This window comes from Schistocerca americana, chromosome 7, assembly GCF_021461395.2.
Source record: "Schistocerca americana isolate TAMUIC-IGC-003095 chromosome 7, iqSchAmer2.1, whole genome shotgun sequence".
Taxonomy (NCBI): Eukaryota; Metazoa; Arthropoda; class Insecta; order Orthoptera; family Acrididae; genus Schistocerca; species Schistocerca americana.
In genome coordinates, this window is record NC_060125.1 from 424475048 (window position 1) to 424496418 (window position 21371).

General features: G+C 38.1%; 1 protein-coding gene across 1 annotated transcript in view; it reads left to right on the forward strand.

Moving 5' to 3' along the window:
• LOC124622342 (sialin-like) overlaps nt 1-21371 on the forward strand; it is a 50210-nt gene that overhangs the window by 1345 nt on the left and 27494 nt on the right. The window contains exons 2-3 of the mRNA XM_047148020.1: nt 10262-10446; nt 13581-13814. Coding sequence (XP_047003976.1) covers nt 10262-10446; nt 13581-13814 — 419 coding nt within the window. The remainder of the gene's footprint in view (nt 1-10261; nt 10447-13580; nt 13815-21371) is intronic.

Genomic DNA, 21371 nt, shown 5'->3' on the forward strand with positions numbered 1-21371 from the left:
CGTTGGTTGTGGTTTCACGCTCGAAAAATTCGACGATCAGAGGAAGCATCCTGTTGCAAGATAACGCCCGTGCCCACACCGCCAATCGGACGAAGGCTAAGCTTCGGTGATTTGGTTGTGAAACACTGCGACATTCTCCGTACAACCCCGAACTTTCACAGTGTGATTTTCACATTTTTGTCGACCTGAAGAGTGACATGTGTGAACGTCGGTTTCAGTTGGACGAGGAAGTACAAGAGTGGTGCGGTTGTGGATCCGCCGGCGGTCTACCCCGTTCTATGAAACAAGAATTAACAGTTTCGTCTCCCAGTGGCGTAAATGTCTTAATGTGTGTGGTGGTTACCTTTTGATGGAACAATTCCATGGTGCCGTTCTAGTGTCTGTTTGGTTTTCATTTGACTGCCCCTTATAATTTCGTAGAGACTATATGAACACAAACAGGTAAAAACCACACGAAAATAGAAAATACAGATTCCGTATTTCGTTTCAATATATTATTGTTGTTGTGATCTTCAGTCCTGAGACTGGTTTGATGCAGCTGTCCATGCTACTCTATCCTGAGCAAGCTTCTTCATCTCCCAGTACTTACTGCAAACTACATCCTTCTGAATCTGCTTAGTGTATTCATCTCTTGGTCTCCCTCTACGATTTTTACCCTCCACGCTGCCCTCCAATGCTACGTTTGTGATCCCTTGATGCCTCAGAATAATATAAAGCTACAGCAAATATTGATATTTGAACGCTACATTTCTCAATATCTAAAATATAGTCTCTGTCAGAATTACAGTAATTAAATAAATAAATGAAGAAGATTTTGATACGGCATAATATAGAACCTGATTAAGTTCTAGTATGACTTTTGCGGCCCATTTTAACACTGCTGTGATAGATCACCATCCTACGCGCAGAACACTGTATTGACAAAAGTCGGAACGCAAACCGGCGTTACCTGCGTCTGCGTGAGGACAGACACCTAGAAGCCACTCTCCGCTAATGAATTGTCTGTCACCTGTCATAATTCTTTGGACAATACCACGTTAGAGACGCATTTATCTATCGGGAGTAAAGCTAACTACTCTGAAAGATAAAATGAAAGAAAGAAATTTCAACACCATATCGAAAGAGATTCGTGATTTTATCCAAAAGATTTCATCAAAGGCAGCGTACTACGCTAGAGCCAGAGCTAAATACCGCATAGCATTCTGGGCTGGGATGTCCTTTAAGGAATCTGCCGCTTTAAGGTTTTCTCTGTACAGATTCACTAGGCACTATCCCATTGCGAAATGCATGTGTCTTATCTTACAAGTAACTGTTCCATGTAGGTGACTGACAATGTTTCCAGAGTACTTCGACGTAAAAGAGAGGAAGATTATGGTTTAAAGTAGCGTCGACGAGACGAGGAGTTCTTCAAAGGCGGAGTATAAACTCTGGTTGTAGGAAGGATGGGGAAAGGGATTCAACCGAGGCCTTTTTTCGGTAGGAACCCCCCCCCCCCCCCATATTATCCGTTTTAGGAAAACCTCGTTCGGTATTATTTAATAGAGCCGTCGTGCTTAACGTCCCATACGACGTACAGATCACCGTTAACTTTGCCAGAATATCAATTCGCGACACGTTCCATAAAGGTCTGAGATTTAACTCTTAGCATGTTGCTCATAGCCAAGTGATCAAAAACTTCACAACCCTACCTCTATTCCAATCGTAAAGCACGTGGCAGAGGGCACTTTCCATTGTACCACATTTCAACGTTTCTTCTCATTTCATTCACACATGTAGCATAGGACAACCGAATGCTTATATGCCTTCGCGAACTGTAATTTGTCGAATTTCACGTTTACGGGACCTACGGTAGCGATGTATATGAACCAAGAAAGGTGATAGATTATGCCATATAAACTGGTTTTGCTATTTTATAAGCATATTTTCTAAAGATGTTGAGCTCTTTTTTGTTTTCCAGTGGTTACATGGCCAAAATTTGCGTCATTTCTGTAGCACCCTCCCACCAATCGAACAAGTATTCGAACAGTTTAGAGTCCCACATGAGTCGTACGTTTTATAAGACCAGCTGCAGTTTCCAAAATCATATCACTGAATCGAATTCTGTCATTTTTTACGTCTAGAAATGAGACTCTGTAACCAACAGACTTGATATCCCCGAACGTTGCCTCTTTCGGGTATTTATATGTGTTTGACTCGAACTGTGACTGATTAGCCGTATAGTCAAAAATTTCTATATTTTTACGTTTCACGGAGGACACAGTTTAACACTTTTCTGTGTTAAGAGTTGGGTCTACATCGTTTCAATGACTGGCTGAATATTATTACAGTCTTAAAGGGTAACAGTTTTTCACGTTGTTGTTATTGTTGTTGCGGTCTTCAGTCTGAAGTCTCTCCATGCTACTCTATCTTGTGCAAGCCTCTTCATCTCCAAATAACTAATACAACCTGTGAATCTGCTTACTGTATTCCTCTCTTGGTCTCCCTCTATCGTATTTACCCCTCATGCTTCCCTCCAATACAAACTGGTGATCCCTTGATGTCTCAGAATGTATTCTCTCAACCAGTCCCCTCTTCTAGTCACATTAAGCCACAAATTTCTTTTCTCCCCAGTTCTATTAGCTATATGATCTAACCCATCCAACATTCAGCATTCTTCGTAGCATCACATTACTAAAGCTTCTGTTCTCTTCTTATCTAAACTGTTTATTGTCCATGTTTCATTTCCATAAAAGGCTGCATTCCACACAAATACTTTCAGAAAAGACTTTCTAACATTTAGGTCTCTATTCGAAGTTAACCAATTTCTCTTCTTCAGAAAGCTTTCCTTGCCATTCCATTCTACATTTTATGTTCTCTCTATTTTGGCCATCATCAGTTATTATGCCCCCAAACAGCAAACCTCTTCTACTACTTTAATGTCAAGTTTCTTAATCTAATTCCCTCAGCGTCATCTGACCTAATTGGACGACATTCCATTATCATTGTTTTGCTTTAGTTCACGTTCATCTTATATCCTCATTTCAAAACTAACTGCTCTTCCACGTCCTTTGTTGTCTCTCAAAGTTGCTACTTTTTCTCCGTGGACTTTAATTCCTACTCCAAATTTTTCTTTGGTTTCCTTTACTGTTCGCTCATTGTACACATTGAGTGACATTGGGAATAGGCTACAACACTGTCTCGCTCCCTTCTCAATCATTGCTTCCCTTTCACACCCCTCGACACTTGTAGAAGTAGGAAATAGCCTTTCGGTCCCTGTATTCTACCCCTGCCTCCTACAGAATTTAAAAGAGAGCGTTTCAGTCAACATTGTCAACAGCTTTCTCTAAGACTACAAATACCATGAACGTAGGTTTGCCTTTCCTTAACCTATCTTCTAAGGTAAGTCGTAGGGTCAGTATTGCCTCGCGTTGTCCTTCATTTCTCTGGAATCCAGACTAATCTTTCTCGTGGTTGGCTTCTAGTTTTCCCATTCTCCTGTAGAGAATTCGTGTTAGTGTTTTTCAATCACGCCTTACTGAACTGGTAGTTCGGAAATATTCACATCTGTCAGATCCTGCATTCCTTGGGACTAGAATTGTTATATACTTCTTGAAGTCTTTTTCATATACCTACTTACGCAAAGTCTGAAATTGCAGCCAACATATTCAGTTAAATCATTAGCACACAACGTGAATAGTAGTGGCCTTATCGCATTTCCCTGGCGCATGTCCAAAATTATTTTTCTGGAAGATTCCATTCACATAATATGTTGTCTTCTCCTGTCCAGAGAAATTCAGTGTACTCTCCAATCTAGTTAGATATCCCATACGGAACTTTTTTCGTTACTATGCGTTAGTACAGCAATGAATCGAAAGCTTCTCCATACATCACTTCACGCTTCTTTATTTATGATGGGATGTGTCGATAATTACTATCAGAGCGACCGAACTTGGTCAACACTTACAGAAGCAGCAGACAGCTGACACAATGAGATATTTATACACACACCGCCATCTTTATTTCGACAAAAAAAACAAGGTTAATTTTATAATTTATCTTTTAATTCAAATTTACTACTCCTGACGTAGCATTCGTGTCTTTTATCCTCTCGTGGATTCTAAATGTGGTAATATTTCTACAGAAACAGATTTTAGTCTGTTATTAACACCGAGGCTGTGTAAAAGAGATCCTCTATACAACATCACCTGATCGGTTAAGGTTACGGTAAACACTGCGTCGTATACAGCAACGCCTGCAAGGTAGGCCTGCTGTGTAACGGCTACAACACATTTGCACCGGAGGCGGTTGAACCAAACAGCACGCTAGAGGCCCCGTGCAATTACTGGCCACACAGACGAACAACCAGGTTTCTCTGGGGGAAAATTAGCTGTTAGTAGTGCTGGATTGAAAATAGTACTACTGTGTAGGATTATATGCTCGGGATTGTGCATAACTGGAAATATCAGATCACTGACATGTTTGTAATTTCGAACGATTGAAGAATATATTTACCAAAATTCCACAACACGTAATCATGTTTTATGTACTGCAAATTGACACAATATTTTTATTTACATCTTAAGAATCTGTACAGTATTGTCGACCCGAGATGTTTACTTTATGTCATTCAGTTTTCGCCTAAAAATCAGTTGTTGATACACTCTTGCACCAAACTACGTAGGACGCTAAAAGGAACAGTTGGACAATCGGAATTAGTTTGAATTAAGATTAGCGGTAATTTACATCGCTCAGTAATATTTTTCAGATCCTTTTTTACGTTCCTTTCACTAATTTTAAGTTCAACCGAAGTCCCTTAACAGTAGACCTAACTATCATGTTTCAATGCATTTCTGTGAAGTGTGCTTATTCCCAATTGCCTAGTGACGCAGTTTTAGTTTTCCAGTTTCCTGCTCTTCGTACAACATATACCAGGTTCCCCCCACCAATCGTTCACGACCGTGTTGCACTGTTTTATGGAATAAAAAAATTTTATTATATCCACACGTCTAAACTTTATAAGCTTATAATGGGACGCATTGCACTTTTTAAGGTGAGTTGCAAATAATTTCGAGATAGTCTGTACAAGACAGCGCCTGAAACGGTAGGCAATGGTCAGTTCTGCTTGCCGGTAATTTCAGCGGTGGTAAAACTTTGAACTATGGGTAATGGTGCAAAAAAAAATTTTTTTTTTCTGTTTCATGACGGAGAGCCCTATTATTGGTGAAAAAAAACAACCTAGAGCTTAAATTAATAAAATAAAATTTCATCAGACGTTATCTTCACATTTTACGTAAAAGTAAATTAATAGGTTAAAAAAAGGAGTAGCCTACCTGCATATTTCTGCATAGTTCACGTTGCCGCTGATTTGCACCGCTGTATCATGTCTCTTACTTCAAGTTTCACAATTACACTATATATTTTGCAGTTTCATTTTGACGAAGCAATGATATTTAATCGACGTTGAATGGTCACAATGTTAGGTCGATTAAGCAGAACATGTATGTTCGCCGCCATATTATGTTGGGTTTTTCTTTCTTTAAAATGACAGACTGTGGGTTTCCTTGTTGTTACGGAGTGCACTGCACCATTTATAGCTTAGCTCGATTTTGCGTTACACATAGCGCGTAATACTATTCACAACTCGCTTGCTTCTGTACTTCTGATAAAGCGCGCTACCCGGAAATTCAAAAACAGATTTTGCTGTTTTTCACGCGTCTTTCACCACTTTTCACAACTCTTACATAGAATGCACTTCGTTTCAAAATAAATATTAAATACTGGTTGAAATTATACACTTCGCTTGGCCTTTTTTACCATTTGTTTTCTCAATTAGAAAAATACAGGCTGAGACAAATAAAAGTAGCCCTGAGAACAGAGTACCAGGGTGCAAAGGGAAACAAGAGAGGAAAGTAAATGCAGTACTAATCCTACTATAACAGATGTTGAAAGTGACCACCATTGCAGCCAGTTAAAGCTAAATGGTAAATTGGATGAAATAAGTGGAATTTCTGGTATTGGGAAGGTTACGCTTTCGTCTCGGTTTATCACTGTACCAATCGATTTAAAATAATTTTATCTTCATCTGGAACAATATTTTGTATTTGCTAATTTTTTGTTGAACTGCGTCGCTAAGTGTAGTAGTTTCTGCGTACAAGAGAAAATTTTATCGATAAGTTGCTCCTTTGTTTTTAATACGTTGCACAAATCGGAGGTTAAGACGTATTTTGCCGGAGTGTGCGTCAGTGCCATATGTGCCGTTTCCAAGTTCTATTCTAGAACATCCGAAAACATATATGAATATTCGTAAAAACTCGAGAAATTAGAGACCAATCTTGAATGTTTTCCTTGAAAAATACGTTGATACGAAAGAGTCATAAGATGTCCAGGGGACCACCACGATGTGATGGTAACCACTTCAAGCACTCATATCTGCACAACCACGGCAGTTACAACGGCACAGCCACGTGATCAAGAACAGCACCATACACAAAACTTAGTGACTGGTGGTCGGTGGTTTGGGAATTAATTTTACAGTGCACACACTTATCAGAGCCGTTTTTATTTGCACACTGCAGGGCAAATAAGCAAAACCCTCAAGGATAAGGTTATTTCATTGACGCGGCATAACGGGTGGGTTTTCGTTGTAGACGTATGTGACGAATTCAGACCGAACGAAACACACACGTCACAATAACGGGCGCCCAAACAGTCGCATCAGTCCACCGTCTACCACCCTCTGGCAGCTATGCAGGCGTGTATCCTCGCATGCAAAGTAGCGAATGGTCCCCTGTGATAGATTATTCCAGACATTTTGCATCTTTCGTTGCAGTTCAGTAACGGTTCTTGCAGAGTAAGGAGATCGAGTAAGTTCTCGCTTCATCATGTTCCACACGTATTCAACTGGCGAGGGACCTGGCGATCTTGCTGGCCAAAAGAGTTATTGTACAATATGTTTGCAGCAACTGCATGTGGACATGCATTGTCGTGCTGAAAAAGCGTACCACCTTCCTGTCGAAGAAATGGCAGTAACATGGGGACAACAGTGTGTGCAATGTAGTGGGCACTGGTTACTTTACCCTGCAGAAACATCAGATGATGACCCCTCAAGGTGTGAAACCTGCTGTAGGACTTGTGTGTCATGGGGGAATACATTCCAGAATAGGCAGCTTAGCCTACCAGATCTACACCGTACATGTGTATGTTCACTACTAGCATGCATACAGAAACCACTCTCATCACTCAAGACAACAGAGTGCCATTCCGCTCCCCAGCTGATTCTTTCACAACACTACTGTAGCCATGCTTAGTGGAGACTCGGTAACAGTGGTAGCCTGGCCAGGAACCCACACGGTCTTCGTCCTGCTGCAAGCAGATGATTCTCAAAGGTCCTTGGTGACACAGCTGGTGCAAAATGTGCCTGGATTCCTTCCCTGAACGATGTACAGTCAGCCACTTCTGCTCATACGATGTGTTGATGTCTGTACTATGTGGATGTCTATGAGTGTGGCAATGTTCCACAGATCACTGCTGACAGCAGTGACACACTACCAACACACTGTCCCCAAAATAAGCATCAATCTGTCGACAAACACACCCAGCTTCCAGCAGGCCCACAATGTGAGCCTCTTCAAATGGTTGAAGTTGTTCTACAGGTGTAGGTACTCGTCAACAGGTGCAGGTACCCAACAATTATGTCACGAAAACTGTTCATTTCTAAGTTCTGCACAATTACCATCTGCAAGAGGTACACAGACAGGCGTCCTGAGAGCCAGCTCATCATTGATGACTGTGACAAATGTTTCCTTAACACTAAAATGACTCAGTATGCACATATTGTACTCTGGTGCCATTGAACACAGTCCATAAGGGTGGTGTATTTTTTTCTGACAGTGTATTAGTGAGCTACGACACACAGGATCTACACATGCTGCTGTATTGCTACCAGGTTTAAGAGCTGTATATCAAGGGGGGCTTCAGGCATTTGATAAATTAAAAGTAGACCAGCTGTGCTGTATTTAAAACCCTCTTGCCTGAGGGACTGCAGTTCATTGAATGCTGCATTCTTTTATTACTAAAATTTCATTTCACAATTTGGTATCATGAACTAATCTGCTATTCTGGATGCAAAAAACTGACAGCAGTGGTGTGAGAAAATATGAAGAGACTGGAGACATACACTCACAATGAAGATACGTGGCAGGATGCTATGAACTGTAGCACTGATGTGTACAAAATAGTTCTATGACTTTTCCTGAAGAATCATTAAAAATTGTGAGATGCCTACCTGACACATTAGTAACAGGAGATACTGAAAGTTCAAACATAAGATATGAGCATACATTACGACTACGTGTCTGAAAAGTATGTGGACATTCAGTGTCATTTATCCCAAAGATGAGTAGTAGATCAGAGGCGTATTTTACAACTTTTATAGCATTCGTCTTTGGGGACATCTTTTCACCAAACTCCATACAGGTGAAACTGACTTTTGTTTGCATTCTTATAGGACCATTTTTATCTAACCATGAAAGAAGTCATGAATTATCGTGTGGAAGACTACTCACAAAGTTTCAAGAACAAGTATTAAGAGAATAATCTAGAGATATGCTTCATTCACCTGAAAACTGCTTTAATAAGGACTGTGAAGAAAAAATTAGATAAATTACACCACACACACAAGCATTCACATGATCCATACGCAACTGGAACTGGAAGAAACCAAAACATGTGTTACATGCTATGTATTCTCTGCCACCACTTGACATTGGTTTGCAGAGTGTGTAATATGTAGATAGGTATGAAGAATCTTTCTGAAGCTTGGTGAATAATTGGTGGGTGAAGTGATCTGCTACTGAGCTGATGATGTACTCTAGCCAAACAATAACTGGGGAGTGTGATAAACATTGGGACTTTGAACAGGCCACTCCAACTAACCCATGCAATCTTTTTCAAAACTATGAGGGTCTTTGCTTTTGTATAGGGGGTTTATCATGCTGATATATAAGAGATGTTACTCGAAAATGTTACTACAGTGTGGGAAGTATGCTATCATCTAAATATGTTTATAAACTCATGCAACCATTCTGCTCTCAATGAGAATTAGTCCTATGTCCTTATGCTAGGAATAACATCCCCAGACATTCACACCACATCCAGCTAATTTTACTACTGCCTTAATGAACTAAGATACAATTCCTTTCACTAGGTATCTGCCAGATCCATGTATGACCACTTGAGTTCCATATTATTTACCACTCCTATTTCAACTGCGCTGCTTGTTTGAAACACACTAAACAAAATCATGTACTAATTCTTATGGTCAGTGGCTTCTGGTTCCTGCAATAGGCTGTAGTTCCTATCTGTTTGATTTCTCAGACATTCTAAAGTGATAACAAAGATCATCACCTCCCACATGTTTCCATTTTATTCTTAGTTGTGGACCAATGTTGACGAACACGGAGAAGAGTGACTTGGTAATCATCAACAGCAGGAACAGCATAAAATACAGGCAGCAACTGAGACTGTGTGATATCTCAACAAGACAACAATGCCAATACATAATGTGACACTCAGTGAACATATATCAGGTGGCAAACAAAGTATTTTGGTCTCTGTTCAAGTTAAAGAGATAATGAAGTAAGCAAAAAGCAGCACAAAGGCGAAAGCATACTTGTCCCTTGTAAGAACTCATTTGTGCTCTTCTTCAATGATATGGGATATTTTGCCAAAATATGTACCAAATCAGATAAAAGGAGTCCAATGGATAGAAGGAGTCAGGATTGGTATAATTTACCAGGGGATATTCTTGGCACTTCCTCGGAAGGCATCACCAGAGTTAAATGTGATACACAAATGGTCAAACGCCCAACAAAAAGAAAATCAGGATAACTGTCAATTTCATAGTAAGTAGTAAAGTTTTCATAATAAAATGTTATTATGAAGGGTAAATTGCTGCAAAATAATGCAGAGTACTGTGAGGCATACTAATGTTATGTTCTACAATTTGACAACAGACAAACAGTGGGCTAATATGAAATGAGTTAATGGAAAAATAAAATCATTCAACTTTTGAAACCACTCATTTCATCACACTGATTTATTCTGATAGAAAACAGATCTATGATGTCAGTGTACTGAATCTACATTATATATCATCAAATTTAATGTCTAATGTATAAAAAAGTGTATTCAATCAAGTCTTTGGAGAATTTTCACCCATTAGAGAGTTAAGTCCCTTTCTTGTTTTGTATTGTGCAACTAATATTTTGAAATTCTTTTGCAGCCTGCTTTCCAATAAGATATGCTGTGGCTGTGTTGGGGTTCCTTGGAATTGCTTTCCAATACATGCTAAAGGTCACACTGTCAGTAGCGATTGTGGGAATGGTATCCAAACCTGACAAGGACGAAGATGCAGTTCTTGATGATACATGTCCCGTCACAGTGACTAACACAAGCTCAAGTTCACAGGTAAACCTCATGCTTATTTCTTACAATGGAAACTAAAGGGAGCTCCTTCTTTTCTTTATTGATCACTAACTAATTTCAAGGTGTTGTCTGATTGATAATTTATCCCAGTTTTATACTAAACAAATACATTATACTAATAGACAGAGCTCTATATTATTATTTAATTCTCAGTTGACTGAACACAAAACTCAATTACATACTGGCTTTTTAACTTCCCCTCCAGTTGACTAAATGAATTTTTGAGTAATTCCATTCTTGAGCAAGCAGCATGAGCTGTCCATCAGAGAAACTGGGTCATCTCAAATTCACTCCAAAGTACTTCATAGACTGCCCCTGTGGTTTATTGACTGTCATCAGGAACACAAGTCTCAGCGGAAAGTGCAATCTCTTAAAGTTAAAAGGGAAATCTGTTGGAATGAGTGATACCTATAGGATAAATATTGTTTGACCCTTTCCCTTTATTGTTACGACTACCAGTTCTATTAGATTCCCCAGTGTTTTCTTTACTGACCCAACTGCATAACTAGAAGTGTTACAGGTACCTTTGTGCCACAACCTTGTTTTTTTACCAAGTTTGGCTGAAAGTTTTTGAAACAAGCAGATGCTAGATCAAGATCCATCCAAAGATTACCCTGGAAATGTCATTCACACATGAAAGAGACTGTTTACAAAACTCTCATTGGACCAATTTCTGAGTATTGCTTCTCAATTTAGGACCCTTGCTAAAGACTGCTAACAGAGAAGATCCATACAACAGTGGTATGTTTAGTCATGAAGCTGTTATCATTATTGTTATTTCAATGTTCTGACACTTGATTTATTATTTTGCCTTCTTGCTTCGCAGTACAATGTGGTCAAGTCTGAATTATTACAATCACTTAATTTTTTACACTCTTTTAAACATTCTTTGTTCATGAGCAAACCGATCTTGTAACACACAACACATTCTGAAGACAGCAGGATGAATATTTCATGCAGACAGATGACCAAAGAGTAATGTCCAGTAGTCAAGCAGAATATGACTACCGCTTCTCTTCTCGATCCATCAGACACTACCTTTTGATAGATGAGATTTTTCCAGATCTTTCCCTCACATGAAATTTTATTGGAACTTTATAATTCTTTTTGAAATGTGTTAATAATGTGCTTCACTGCAAAATACAACATTTTAGTTTTTACAGCCCGTTTAATTTTTGTGCCCTTCTTGGCTAGAAAATCTGCTTTTTCTTTACCATCTAAGCCACAGTGAGATGGTACAAGCACAACAGTGTCATGTAGATGTTCATGATACTCCAGTGGGAAATTTATTTATTTATTTATTTATTCATCCGTAAACAAATTTCTTTGTATGGATGTCATCATTATACATACATATGTACATTATTTTGTCACATAAGATAATGAAATACAAGCTACATACAATACAGTCATTATATATATATATATATATATATATATATATATATATATATATATATATATATATATATATATATATATTACACACACAATTTATCATTGAATTACACATTTTAAAGTTAACTGTTGAAATTCTGAAAGCATAAATTCTTTCACACACAACTCTTGAAGTGATCATGACATGAAAATCAAAAAATTTTGAGTTCCTACATATGCTAACAACAGTCATTCTTCCCATGCACCACTAACAATTGGAACAGGAGGAGGAGTAAATAATTGCGGTTCTGGAAGTGTACTCTGTCAGTCACCAAAAGGTGGTTTGTGGAGTGCAGGTGTAGATTCTCAACATTTAAGATATGGAGGACGGGATTCAAATGTGCCACACTTCTCCTTAAGGTGTTGAATGTGAAGAATATCACAAAACTGCAACTACAAATGAGAACACCAATAACATCCACAATGTTATAATGGATGATCAGTATTGAATGTGTATGAATTAACTGACATCATAGGCACATGACAAGAGAAGGTTTGGTGCAGATTATAAAATGGATCAGTTAAGAGGAAGCTTTGTGAGAATGGAGGGGGGGGGGGGGGGGAGGGGGTGCCACATTTGTTGAATACTGGGAAAAAAGTTGCAAAAACTAAGGTATTAGTAGCATTTGTTCCATTCTGGAAAGAAATCAGTACTTTTTGTGGATAATTTTATCAGCCAGAATATTTGTGAAATGTGTATTCCATTACACAAAGGGGATTATTCTACATGATTATACTGCATACAGTAAAACGACAACTGGTGGATACCATGCAAGCATTCTAGGGGAACTGAATGTGAACAAATGCTAGACAAAATCTGGATTTCAAAAGAAGAGACTGTCATCCCTCAGAACGATGTATTTGCCTCAAAGTTACTTTGGAAATGGGAAAATTGAGTGACCTGTAATAAAAACTGATGGAACTCCCACCATTCACATCAGATTTTGCTTCCTGTGATTTCTGATTACTCTCACATCTAAAGAAATTAGTGGCTGGAAATCCAGTGATAAGATTATGGCAGTCACATTTGGTTATTTTGCAGACATTCTATAGTAAAATTTCAGGGATGGAATCTACTTACTGGAAAAACATTTTAGAAAGTATGCTGACCTAAAAAGTGTATATTTTGAATAATATGTGCATATTTAACCTAAAAAATGCAGTACTTCCCTAGTTGATCAAGCACTTTTCACCTTGCTCTTACAAAGCCAAGCAAGAAATTAAAATTTGGTTGTTTCTTACCTGACTGAACAACCAACTCATTATACAACTAAAATAATTACTGAAAACACATATGCATGACATTTATGCTATAAATCATTTGTAAATTCCATGAAATAAAGAAAAAATGAAACAAAAGTATACAAACATTTAGATTACAACATGTGTTATTTAAATGTTAATGGTTTGGCTCCATTTATTTCTTTGTAGACACATATCAATATCATTATTACTGTCACTCACACAGATTTGAATATGATTTTTCTGTGCCATTGTGGTGTTATTATTCTGGTTTAGTCTAACAATAGTGTGTGTGTGTGTGTGTGTGTGTGTGTGTGTGTGTGTGTGTGTAAGGCCTGCTTTTTCTGTATGTTTGTATCTGGGCATCACTGAAATAACATTATCATGAATTAATGCTGTTGGAGGAAGTACCTGTTAACAAAACCATTCTTTTGCAGACTGGAGAATTCGATTGGGATGAGGAAATGCAAGGTCATATTCTGTCTTCATATTATTATGGATATGTGGCAATGCAGATAGTTGGTGGCCACAGTGCTGCGAAGTTTGGTGGGCGGTGGGTGTATGGAGCAGGACTCTTTGCTGCAGGGCTCCTCACACTTTTGGGGCCACTAGCAGCATATGCTGGGCCTGTAGTCTTCATGGTCTCACGCATAGGTGTTGGACTTGCTTCTGTGAGTAAAGAAATTTCTTTGAATCAGAAAAAGCTGTGCTAGTTTTATGATTTAAATGTGCCACATAAAAAAGAATTACAGCAGAGTTCCACACTAGTTGATGTGCTGGAATATTCAAGTCACTGCTTTTATCATATTAAGTGTTCATTTAATTCTACTGCAAAGAATTTTCCCTAAGACATTTGTTTAGTGCTTCATTCTCCTAAGTCTAATGTTATGAGTAAGAATTCCAAGATTGATAAGATGTATTTTTGCATTGTATCACATACAGGCACCCTAATATTGTTATACCTCCAAATTCATTGAAATGAAACATCGGTATCTAGGAAATAGTGAAAGAGCAGCATCTAAATGATAAATTCAGCTAATCTGCAAAGCAATTCAATAATGAAATGGTTTCTCCTGTTCCAACAATCACCAAGTATTTAGGTAATTAATGACCCCTATAGTCACATCAAAAATTTCAGTTGGACTCTATGTTTAACATGAGTAAAATGAACTGTGTCATTATAACAAAACCATCTAAAGTTAATTAATTCATTCATTCATCAATAGTTTTTCTGTGCTGATTTCATTTTCCTGGATCTCAAAGAGTATTATACAGGATGTTTCATTTAGTGTCTAAACAGTAATGTCTACTATACGTGCTGAAAGGTCATTTTTATTAATTTGAAATCACAGAATAATAGGAACATTTTGGGAGTATTTTGAGTAAGTATCCATGTTTAAGAAATGTCTTTAACAGAATAATTCAAAGAAAATGTTCAAGAAAGGAAGCCCATTGAAACAAAGATAGAAAAATATGAATATTTCATATACCATCACACCTACGAGTATGCTATTAATCTACAGTGTGTTCATTTTAACTAAACACACTGAAATATCTCAAAAACTCCACATCAGATCAAAGAAAGTTATAATTCTCATGTGTTTGTCTCAGAGCAGAACATCCAATGATACCATACTCGACCCCTCATCCCACCCTGTGTGCGGGTGGAAGGAGGCAACTGTTTTTCATTGCAAATTACACGATTCTATGGCAAAATCTACATACTTTTGTTTGAAGCATTTTCTTCAGTTCACCACAGAGGGCACTGTAATTGGAGAAATAGAAATGGATACATAATAATAATTTATGACATGCTACTCAAAGACCCTTGAAAATCCAATAGCACGTGGGTCTCCACCTCCATGCTGAAAGGGTAGGACAGGACAGTATTTCATAATTTCTAATTGGAAACACCATTCACAATGTTGTATTCTTCCAATATATTGAACAGGGGACTACTCGACGTGCCTCTGTGGCCATGACTCAAGACAAATGCTGCTCTATCTCTTCATTTAGAGGAAGTGTTCAAACAAAGCACTGCCAACTTCAATACACTTAGTGATCCACTTTTCAAATGACCATATGCAGGACAGAAGCATATCTTTGGGGATGTCAGCACAGGCGTTTCTGATACAGTCAACCGTGACCTCACCGCCTGTTGGCACTTGCTGGTACACCATATCTTTTAAATATCCCCACAGAAAGAAATCTGGCGATGCCAAATCTGGCAACCTAGTGTATCTCTGCTGATCCACCAACAGGTGTAAACATGATCTAATACCTCCCATGCTTCAACTGAGTAATGCACTGGGCAACCGTCATGCTGAACCCACATATTTTGTCAAATGTCCAGGACACCATCCCGCAGTAGTACCAGTAGTTCCTATTCCAAAAACATTTGATACTTGCATCCATTCAACATCCTGTTGATTAAATATGGAGCAATAAATTTGTTCCCCATGATGCCACACCTTATGTTAACTGACTAAGGATGTTGATGATCAGCTTGCCATAACCAATGGTGATTGGCTACATTCCAGTAATGCATATTATGCCAGTTAATATTACCATGTTTTGTGAATGTAGACTCATCAGAAAATAGTTCCTCAACAAAGAACGTGGGTGTCATTTGCGTTTGTTGAAATGCCCATTCACAAAAAACTACTGAGTTATTGAAATTGGCCACATGAGTTTCTAGATGCAGTAACACATGGTGTGGATGATTCTTATGATGATGCAATATTGTGAAAATAGTACCTATGGACATATCAGAATCTCAGTGTAATTGCCGGATGCTTATGAGTGGGTTGGTGCACTCCCACTAGTACAGCTATTTTGTTTGCGTCTCCTGTAACATGTTTGCTTCATTTCCTTTTGTCAGGGTTACACTGTCACCAGAGATAAAGGTACTCACAACCCTGTAAATGAACAAATGAAACTGGGCTTTCTGTGGAAAATGCTCTGTATATGAGGCAACAGCAGCCCCGACATTTCTCCTATGTTCTCTGTAAATCAGGATCATTTCAGTTTTTCTTATGTGGTTGCAACATTCATCATCCATTTGTGCATCTGCACAAGTATTGTAACATTTAGAGCCACTACCTGTTCTATGTCTGTACAGTACTTGAGCTTTGGTCACAGTGTACTGTCTGTTGTGATATGCAGTAGTTCGCTACACGGCCATGGTGGCACGTCGAGTAGTCCCATGTTTGATATGATGGAGGAATACAATGTTGTGAATGGGGTTTCCAATTACCTAGGAGAGATGAAATACTGGCCTGTCCTACCCTTGCAGCATGGAGGTGAGGTCCCACATTCCACTGGATATTCATGGGCCATTGAGCAGCATGTCGTAAATTGCAAAATGGTGACTGTATGGTGTGCAATGTCCAGTCACAGGATAATTAGTGTGATATTCCTTGATGACATGGTGACTACCAAATGGTATGTGAAGATTTTGCAAGATGATTTCATCGCCATTATCCAAAGTGACCCTGATTTTGACAAGAGGTGCTTCATGCAAGACGGAGCTCGACCCCATCGAAGCAGGAGACTGTCTTATGTCCTGGAGGAACACTTTGTGGACTGCATTCTGACTCTGGAGTTCCCAGAAGCCTCTAGCATGGGCCTCAATTGGCCACCATATTCTGAGTATCTGAACACATGTGACTCCTTTTTGTGGGGCAATATCAAAGATAAGGTGTACTGCAATAACCCTAAAACCATTGTTGAGCTGAAAACAGCCATTCAGAAGGTCATTGACAGCATTGATGTCCCGACACTTCAGCAGGTTAAGCAGAATTTTGCAATTCCAGGTCAAGCAGAATTTTGCAATTCATCCATGACACATCATCACCAATGGTGGAAGGTATATTAAACATGTCATAACCTAGATCCAAATATCTGTCATGACTTTTACATGTTGAATAAAGTGTGTGCATGCCATAGTTTGTAATTAATTTTTTTTCATATAGTTCAATAATTGTCACCCTGTAAGTGATTCTTTTTTCAATACTGGTAATGTACGAACGTGATGTGGGAAATTGATAAATCTAATGTAACTGATAGGTATATTTTCAACATAACACTGAGAAATAATTATTTAATACAAAATAAAGGATGTACAGTGTCTGAAATATAAGCATACAAAATCACACAAAAACTAACAAACAGTAACACCAACATTAGCAAAAAATAACAGAAAAGTTTGCTAAAAATAACACCAAAACTGGCCATAAAGTAAAACAATATTTTCCTGTCCCTTTTCACAACATTATATTGGAAAAATGTTACTACAATATCATTTTTAGTTGTGTATAATTAGACATATTGACTTGTTTCACAGAAAAATTAATTTTACACATAATACTGAAAAATAATGAAATTAGACAAAAATAAGGGGAGTTATAGGGTATGGTAGCCCTCTAACCCCATCCAGGAAGAACATTGCCATTTTTACCTGAAGGGTGTGCTTTAGAAGATGTAAGAGCTGGGAAGTTTTGCCTTCTAGAAATTTCTAGAGCATTCTAGAAGATTTGAGAGTGTTTAAGAATGTTCCAGAACATTTGAGAGAATTCCACAATATTCCAGAATGTTCTGGAATGTTTCAGACTGATCCAGGATGTTCAGGGATAGTGTGGAACATTCAGCAAGATTCCAGAATGTTTGGGAACATCACAGAACATGCCAGATCAATGTCGAACATTCCAGAACACCCTCAAATGTTGTGGAATGTTCTGGAACATTGTCTGCCATTTGAAGCCTTTCTAGTATATTCTGGAATTCACCCTGGTGGGGCTACCCAGTGGTAGGGGTATAAAGTAAGACCTGTCGCAGGTTCAAGCATCAGTTTCTTATCAGTGACAAAGATAGGATCTGAAAAACTAGTGCAGTGAATAAATAAAAACAAACAGTGAAGTGTGAGTAGTCAAAGTGATACAGTGACTGCATATAAATCAAGTGTGAAAAATTTGTAAAGTGTACTTAGTGTATTTGTTAGTAAAACATTTATTTTATTTATACTTTAGTCAATGGCCAAATGTAAAAGAGGAAGAGCTCTTGCCAGTTCTGAAACAAAATGGCAAAAACAAAAAGAACAATGAAAAAACAAAACAGACAAAGAGTGCGAAGCATGTTTAAGTTCCCAACAAATAACAATGAGCACTGTGAAAAGCAGGGAAAACAAAGAACAACAAAATGAACAGATTGAAGAATCAATAATTGCAACACAGTCTTATAATAAAGGACTGCGAACTCAAGCCAGCCATGAAAATATCACCCTAAGAGAAGCACAGACAAGTAAACAGTACAACGTAACAAATGAAGCATTTCACTATGACCTGACAAAATAATGTAGCAAACACAAACGTCTCGTAATTGAAAAAAATGAATAACATCTACCAATTTTGCAATGCAAAAAAATTCAATAGAGAAACATCAGGATTCTGTTGCCTGAATGGGAAAATTCAATTACCACCACTGAACACCCCACTGCAGGCAGTTTTACGTTACATGATTAGGGAAACTCCAGATTCAAAACACTTACTTCAAAATATAAAAGCGTACATCACCTGCTTCCAAATGATTTATTTTGGCACCACTTTGTTCAACACTAACAGAGCTCAAACTGATTACTTTTTTTCCCATTCAAGGAAAAATCTATCAAAACTTGGGATCATTACTATCACTACCCAATGGAGACCGTAAATTCCTGCAAGTACGTTTCATCAGAAATGAAGAAACAGAAATTGATCAACAATGCACAAATATCTGTGGATTGAGATGAGAAGTAGTCTAAGATGTACAGAAGATCTTACACAAATAGAATCAACTGTTTTACATATTCAAAACAGCAGTAGACCGAATGATTTTTGATGACTATAAAGTTATAATTTGAGCTGACAAAATACCACCAGTAGATCATGAAGATAGAACATGAACATCAATTTAATGCACCTCAGATAGACAAAGTTGCCACTGTAATTAAGACACAAGCATGACATAATTGTACAACAAAGAAGAGGAGAACTACAATGCATTGCAGAGACACACTGTTCATTTGGTGCCCTCCAATATCCATTAATATTGCTGCATGAAGAGGATGGATATCATTTTTACATGAAACAAATCCAACCTGAAACAGGTGCAGAAACAAACCAAAAAGTCACCTCCAAGGAGTTCTATGCTTACTGTTCAATGATCAGAGACAATGAAACATACAATTCTTTGCACTCACTGTTTATTCTAATAATTTCTGGTAGATATGTATGCAAAAATAGAAGTCGAATGGATAATTTACATAAGACTAAATCAGAAGAAACTATGTATAGAAGACTACAGCCACCTTCAAGATGCAATCATAAATTATGGAAACTCTGATGACATTGGAACAATAGTAATCTTACCCTCATCATACATAGGAAGTCTGAGGCACATCCATAAGCACTTTCAAGATGCCATGATCTACACAAGAAAATATGGGTGACCTGACGTTTCATAACATTCACATGCAACTCATTGTGGCCAGAAATCAAAGAACAACTAAGATATGGACGAGCCCGTCTGCATTGACAAGACATAATAGCATGAATTTTCTGACAAAAACAAATAAGATCTATCAAAGTTATGACAAAATACCACATCTTTTGAACCATTAGATGCTGGATGTACATAATCGAATGGCAAATATGACTGCCTCATTCATACAATCTTATATGGCTGCATAACAGAATTCAATCAACAGCTATCAACAAAATCATCCAAGCTGAATTTCCCAATCCCAATATGATTCAGAACTGTGTGACACAGTAGTGAAAATAAAGATTCACTGACCATCCAAGCCATTAAACCCCAAGTCCCTGTGTATGAGTGATGGAAAACGAACAAAAAAAATACCCAAAACCATGCTTGGATGACACACAAACCAGAGTTGATGGCTATCCCAAATAAAGAAGATGATGACTCAAAAGTGGTGGCTTCAGCAAAAATATGAATATGAGGCAGCGATGTACTGGAAATAGACAATCAATTGGTAAAAAATGGAAAGGAGCATATGGTGTTGTTGGCCTGGAGGCCCCACCTGGGAAGTCTCATTTCAATCAACGCCACATTGGGTGATTTGCATGCTGGTGAAGAGGATGAAATGATGATGAGGACAATAAAACAAACAGTCCAAGAGTGGAGAAAATCTCCAATCTGGCCACGAATCGAACTCAGGCCCACTTGCATGGGAGGCAAATACATTACCACCCAGCTAAGCAAATGAATGGGTAGTAGCATATAACAAACTACTTTCCAAAATGTTCCAAGTACACATAAATGTAGAATACTGCAATTTAGTGAAATCCACCAAATATGTCTGTAAGTACGTGAACAAAGGCAGTGACATAGCAGTATTTCAAATAGCCAAAGACAGCAGACAACAAAACAGAAATGACAATATCCTCAAGTACCAAACAGGAAGATACATCAACAGTAATGAAGCAGCAAGGCAGATTTTCGCTTTTCCCAGACACGAATGCAAACACACTGTGCAACATCTAGACGTGCATTTAGAGAATGAACAGAGAGTTTATTTGACAGAAGACACCAACGGAAAAATTGCAAGTGAACCACCTTAGAATACAACATTAACAGCTTCTTATCAACTGTGCCAAACAGATCCATTCACAAAAACATTACCTATTATATGTGGAACACAAGAAGAAAAATCTTTCGATGATGAAAACAAGGAACTCCAGTAGAAGATCATCATGAAAACTGGTGCATTGGGCCAAGTATACATCCAAACAGCACTGAATGTTTGTATCTCCAGATGTCGCTACATGAAATACAAGGACCAACAGGTTTCACAGATCTCAAGAGTGTTGACAGTTACCAATACTAGCCATGGAAATACAAGGACCAACAGGTTTCACAGGTCTCAAGAGTGTTGACAGTTACCAATGCCAGACATACAGAGATGCATGACAATGCTTAGTACTACTCGAAAATGACAACCACTGGGAATTAACATTACAAGAAGCGTCACTCACAGCCTCAGGTGAACGAATGAGAGACTTATTCACCATAGCGTTAATGACAAGCCCATTCTGAACTGACTATCAAATTCAATGACGACATCTTCAATGAAACACTCATTTACTTAGAAGATAAATGTTAAGCAACAAATAACCAGACCTTAGTGCAACTTGGGGTGCAAACTCCATGAAAAGATGGTATCAATGTGC